The sequence below is a fragment of the Crotalus tigris genome, unplaced genomic scaffold (assembly GCF_016545835.1).
Source record: "Crotalus tigris isolate CLP2741 ecotype Arizona unplaced genomic scaffold, ASM1654583v1 scf7180000019599.1365583, whole genome shotgun sequence".
In the NCBI taxonomy this organism is placed as follows: domain Eukaryota; kingdom Metazoa; phylum Chordata; class Lepidosauria; order Squamata; family Viperidae; genus Crotalus; species Crotalus tigris.
In genome coordinates this window covers 1,031,501-1,037,500 of record NW_024097615.1, presented here as the reverse complement: position 1 = coordinate 1,037,500, position 6,000 = coordinate 1,031,501, and the positions used below count along the sequence as shown (strand labels likewise).

The 6,000-nt window shown below is 42.8% G+C and overlaps 1 protein-coding gene across 6 annotated transcripts in view; it reads right to left on the bottom strand.

The window, feature by feature from the left end:
- CRACR2A (calcium release activated channel regulator 2A) overlaps positions 1 to 6,000 on the bottom strand; it is a 33,287-nt gene that overhangs the window by 2,999 nt on the left and 24,288 nt on the right. For all 6 annotated transcript variants that reach the window (XM_039363766.1, XM_039363767.1, XM_039363770.1 and 3 more), the window contains 3 exons: positions 3,671 to 3,752; positions 1,831 to 1,945; positions 1,608 to 1,709 (listed from right to left, as the gene is read on the bottom strand). In XM_039363766.1, the coding sequence (XP_039219700.1) occupies positions 1,608 to 1,709; positions 1,831 to 1,945; positions 3,671 to 3,752 (299 nt within the window). The remainder of the gene's footprint in view (positions 1 to 1,607; positions 1,710 to 1,830; positions 1,946 to 3,670; positions 3,753 to 6,000) is intronic.

Genomic DNA, 6,000 nt, shown 5'->3' with positions numbered 1-6,000 from the left:
TTGGGGCTCAACTGAGGTCGTAGGTCAAGGGCTACCTGTATGATAAAAACAGCAATGATATGTGAGGAATTGCGTTAGCTGGGTCAGGTCCCCCCTTGATACTGAAAGCTGATCAGAACCCCAACATTGTTAGTGTCTCACAAATGGTACACAAGGTGGCACACCTCAGGCTGTTCTATAATGTGGGGGTGACACCAAGGAGGCCCCCAGACCTTTTACTTCATGAGGCAAAGGAAACCCTCAGCATTATCGGGACCATAAATTGCTATCATGGGATGGGTTGCATCTCCCAAGGTCTGGTCAAAATATGTTGGCCAAGAGATCATGAAAAGGACGGAGAAGAAAAACCTGAAGGAGAAAGAAAGGACGTTGCTATAATGGAGGGTTCTTTTAAACCCAGTTTTCGATGAAAAATAAAAATTCACGGGCCCTCTTTGTATGCACGCTGATGCTCAAGTGTGGGAAATGACCTTGGATTCCCGATAAGTCAAGGCAAATATGAGAGAATGGTTATAGTGTAGGGAGACTCCCAGGAGGGCAACAGGAAGAGTAATCTCTGCTCAAAAGGAAGGGATCAAAAGGAAGAAGTTGTGCATCTCGGATAAAAGAAGTGGAGAGAGAATAAAACAATGTTAATAAAACACTATTATCATTCAGGATGTGGAGGATGCTTTTCTGAAGGGGATCTGATCTCTTTGAAAGAGATAGAATAAGAATAAGAATAAGAATAAGAATAAGAATAGAATAGAATAGAATAGAATAGAATAGAATAGAATAGAATAGATACTTGAATGGAATGGAATGGAATAGGATAGGATAGAATAATGGAATGGAACAGAAAAATGAAGAATGGAATGGAATGGAATAGAATAGAATAGAATAGAATAGAATAGAATAGAATAGAATAGAATAGAATAGAATAGAATAGAATAGAATAGAATAGAACAATTGACCAGTGGAACAACCTGCTTCCAGAAGTTGTGAATGCTCCAACACTGGACATTTTTAAAAAGAGACTGGACAACAATTTGTCTGAAATGGTGTAGGGTTTCCTACCTGAGCAGGGGGTTGGACTAGAAGACCTCCAAGGTCCCTTCCAACACTGTTAGCAGTGTTCCTCCAAATTCCTTTATGGGGAAGTTAAGTATTAATACCACTTTACAAAGCCTTGGTAAGGCCACACTTGGAATACTGCATCCAGTTTTGGTCACCACGATGTAAAAAAGACGTTGAGACTCTAGAAAGAGTGCAGAGAAGAGCAACAAAGAGGATCAGTGGGCTGGAGGCTAAAACATATAAGGAACGGTGGCTGGAATTGGGTATGTCTAGTTTAACGAAGAGAAGGACCAGGGGGGACATGATAGCAGTCTTCCAGTATCTCAGGGGCTGCCCTAAAGAAGAGGCAGTCAAGCTGTTCTCCAAAGCGCCTGAAGGCAGGACAAGAAGCAACGGGTGGAAACTAACCAAAGAGAGAAGCAACCTGGAACTAAGGAGAAACTTCCTGATAGTTAGAACAATTAACCAGTGGAACCACCTGCCTCCAACAGGTGCTAACGGAATATTTTTTTTTTCTCTCGATTATCCAAAGCTCTCCCTTCTTACTGTACCTTGGCTAGGCGTTCTCCCAATCTCTTAGGAACTTCTCGTTCTTCTTCCTTGTCAATTTTATTGCCAAGCAAAAGGACAGGAATGTTCTCCCCGGCTGCCTCCTAAAAAATAAGGGAGAGCCATTGAAGGAGAGAGAATTGTCCTGCAGGAAAAGAGGAAGAAGCAAATTGGGGGGGGGGGAAGGACCAAATGCTGGAGAATTTAAATCAAAGCGGAACTTGCCTCGACGCTCACCATCCACTGCTTTACAGACACAAAGGTGTCTTGCGCGGTTACATCATACATCACAACGACACCGTCGGCTTTCCGGAAGAACTGCTTGGTGATGCTGCGATACCTGGAAATCAACGATTTTAGAACATCAGAAGATAAAGCAGCCATCATGCCCAGCCCTTCCCTGCTCAGTCCAAAATCCAAGTGAAAACATTCTAGACCTGATGTGATCTAGTCTATTCCGGGCTTGAACAGACCTAGCAAAGGGAAGCCCATTCTCGGTCAGGGGTTCAAATCGCTTTTACGGTTGAGAAAAGATCGAGGTTTCCCCTGTCCACGCGTGTCTGACTCTGTGGGGCAGTCCTCATCTTGGTTTCCTAGCCCAGGGAGTCAACACTGTCCAAAGACACTTCAACAACCTACCTCCAGAAGCTTTGAATGCTCCAACACAGGGAGTTTTTAAGAAGAGACTGGACAGCCATGTGTCTGAAATGGTATAGGGTTTCCTGCCTGAGCAGGGGGTGGGACTAAATGACCTCCAAGGTCCCTGCCAACTCTGTTATTCTATTCTATTGTGTTCTGTTCTATTCTATTCTAATTTCTCTTCTGTTCTGTATTTCTATTCTATTCTATATTTCTATTCTATTCTGTATTTCTGTTCTATTTTGTTCTGTTCTGTTCTATTTTATTCTATTCTGTATTTCTATTCTATTCTGTATTTTCATTCTATTCTATTCTGTATTTCTATTTTACTATTCTATATTTCTATTCTATTCTATATTTCTATTCTGTTCTGTTCTATATTTCTATTCTATTCTATTCCTTATTCCATTCTATTCTATTCTATATTTCTATTCTGTTCTGTTCTGTATTTCTATTCTATTCTATATTTCTATTGAATTCTATTCTGTATTTCTGTTCTATTCTGTTCTATTTTATTCTATTCTGTATTTCTATTCTATTCTATTCTGTATTTCTATTCTATTCTATTCTGTATTTCTATTCTATTCTATTCTATTCTGTATTTCTATTCTACTATTCTATTCTAGTCTATATTTCTATTCTATTCTATACTATTCTATTCTATATTTCTATTCTGTTCTGTTCTGTATTTCTATTCTATTCTATATTTCTATTGTATTCTATTCTGTATTTCTGTTCTATTCTGTTCTATTCTATTTTATTCTATTCTGTATTTCTATTCTATTCTATTCTGTATTTCTATTCCTAGTCCTATTCCTATTCCTATGGTTATGTGGCCAGGATGACTATACGCTGAGGGGCAAGGTACACTGTTACCTTCTCACCAAAGTGGTACCTATTTACCTACTCGCATTTGCATGCTTTCAAACTGCTGGGTGGACAGGAGCTGGGACAAGTAACAGGAGCTCGAACCTGGCCTCTCAGCTTTCCAGCTGACAAGCTCGGCGTCTTTAACCGCTAAGTCATCGCACCCCACTCTCTGTGGTTGTAACTGTTACAACGAAAGAGGTCCTAACCGATAAGCGTGCATGAGGTGTTCGGAGAGGAGTAGCACCTCTGGTGGAGGGACCTGCCGTGCCCATTCTAGGGCTGTTGATTCGCCGTTGGCTCTCACCTGGTGCTCAGCTCTCACCTGTGGCTCCGAGTAGTTGTAACGCCTGCAACAGCCACACCCCAGTAAACCGTCTCAGCAGACGGGTCGAAACAGGTGAGGGAAGCTGATGGATGTTTGTTTGGGTGATTTGCTGCTTACAAGGCCTTGGTTTCCTAGCTTGGTCTACCTTGAGGAGGGACACACCTTCCACAGGAATTGGGCTGAACTACACCTGACGGGTATTTCCTACCAAGATCACAGCCAGAAGATTACCTTTCTTGTCCAGCAGTGTCCCAGAGTTGCAGCACCACCTGGCTGCCTTCCAGGTTCACGGTTTTCATCGAATAATCCACACCTGTAGAAGACAAACACCTCCAATTGTATCGACCAATCAGAAGAGAGCTGGAAGGGACCTTGGAGGCCCCCTTGCTCAAGCAGGAGACCCTGTGCAACTTCAGACAAATGGCGTCAAGGCCCCAGGGATGGAGGACCCACAACTTCTGGAGGCAGGCTGTTCCGCAGACTGCTGTAAAGCGGTATAGAAGTGCTATTTTGCTATTTTCTTAGGATCGTGCAACATCTGACGCCAACCATCAGGAGAGAATTACCAGATGTTCAAGCCGGCATCGGAAGAACGTGCGGCACCATCTTGCAAATCTACGCTGGATCACGGAAAAAATCTCAAAAGTATTCCTGCTCTCGTTAAGGTTTGATTTCCCATCAACATTTGAAATGTCTTTGTCAGTCATGATTTTCTCCATGTTAATTACATTTACGTAGCTAAACGTTTTGTTCAGACCAATCCTCCTCTTATTTTGATATTTCCCATATCGAAAGGAAGGAAGGGAGGGAGGGAGGGAGGGAGGAAGGAAGGAAGGAAGAAAGAAAAAAGAAAGAAAGAAAGAAAGAAAGAAAGAAAGAAAGAAAGAAAGAAAGAAAGAAAGAAAGAAAGCTATTTTAATTCTAAATCACATCTTTCATTATAAAACTCTAATTGTATCTAAGGGTCATCTGTTCTTTTCATCTTATTCCAACCAAGAATTTAAACATAGAATGCCCCCTCGAAGAGGTCAAATCTTCTGTTTTTCACATCCAACTCTCGCTTTCTTTCTTTGCCAAGTACCTTTCCATGCCAGGGCAGTTAGATTGCCCAGGAATTTTCTTTCTATTTTTGTGAAATTTGCTGGACAGACGTAGATGCTCTTTGAATAATTTTGAGAGAGGAAAAAACCTCAAAAGTATTCAAAGAGCATCTCCATCTGCTTTGTTGACGACAGGAAAGCCTCTGATTGAGTCGATCACGGCAAGCTCTAGAGAAGACCAGAGGGCACCAAAAGATCTGGCCAACTTGGTGCTGTTGTTGTTACACAAATCAGGAAGCCATTGTGTGAACACCACATGGAGACACCGATTGGTTCAAGACAGAGAGAGGATTGTGGGATTCTTTCGCCACTTTTACTCAATCCGTACGTCCTAAGTCAGGGGTCTTCAAACTTGACTCTTGGCCATGACTTGTGGACTTCAACTCCCAGAATTTCTCAGTCAGGCACGCTGGAGTTGGTCCACAAGTCATAAAAGGCCAGGTTTGAAGACCCTGGGTCTAGAGCAGTGGTTCTCAACCTTTATAATGCCATGACCCTTTAACCGGTCGTAAGTTAAGGACTACTCAACTGGTGCAGCACCGTTTGCAGAATGGGACTTTTGGCGGGCTCAGCAGGGCAGAAACAGCCTGGACAATTCCTATTGGCTTTGGAAAGCCAATAGAATTAGACTCTATTCAAGAGAGTCTATTCTATTGGCTTTCAAAAGCCAATAGAATAAAAGGGAGTAGCACAGCTAAGGAAAAGGGGGAAAAAATGGCGGACTGCGTTGTTTGGCGACCCCCGTGAAATGATCATTCGACCCCAAATGGGGTCCCGACCCACAGGCTGAGAACCACTGGTCTAGAGAAACCCAAGTTCAAGTCCCATTTGACCAAAGAAGTCATGATATGAAGTCTTTGATTCCCAGAATTCTGGGAGTTGAAGTCCACACATCAGGGGAACCCTGATCTAGAAGCTTCACATCAGGGGTCTTCAAAGTTGGCCCTTTTATGACTTGTGAACTTCAACTCCCAGAATTCCTCAACCAGGCATGCTGGAGTTGAAGTCCACAAGTCATAAAAGGCCAAGTTTGAAGACCCCGGTCTAGAGAAACCCAAGTTCAAGTCCCATCTGACCAAAGAACTCATGATATGAAGTCTTTGATTCCCAGAATTCTGGGAGTTGAAGTCCACACATCAGGGGAACCCTGATCTAGAAGCTTCACATTGGGGTCTTCAAACTTGGCCCTTTTATGACTTGTGGACTTCAACTCCCAGAATTCTTCAGCCAGCATGCCTGGTTGAGGAATTCTGGGAGTTGAAGTCCACAAGCAGGGGTCTTCAAACCTGGCCCTTTTATGACTTGTGGACTTCAATTCCCAGAATTCCTCAGCCAGGGCCGCGTTTGAAGACTCCTGTCCTAAGGGATCATGAGGAAACCGGATCTTGAAGAAACGTCAGAGCAAAGACTGAAGGAAAAAACATCAACACTCTTCAGTATGCTGACGACACATTTTCTCCC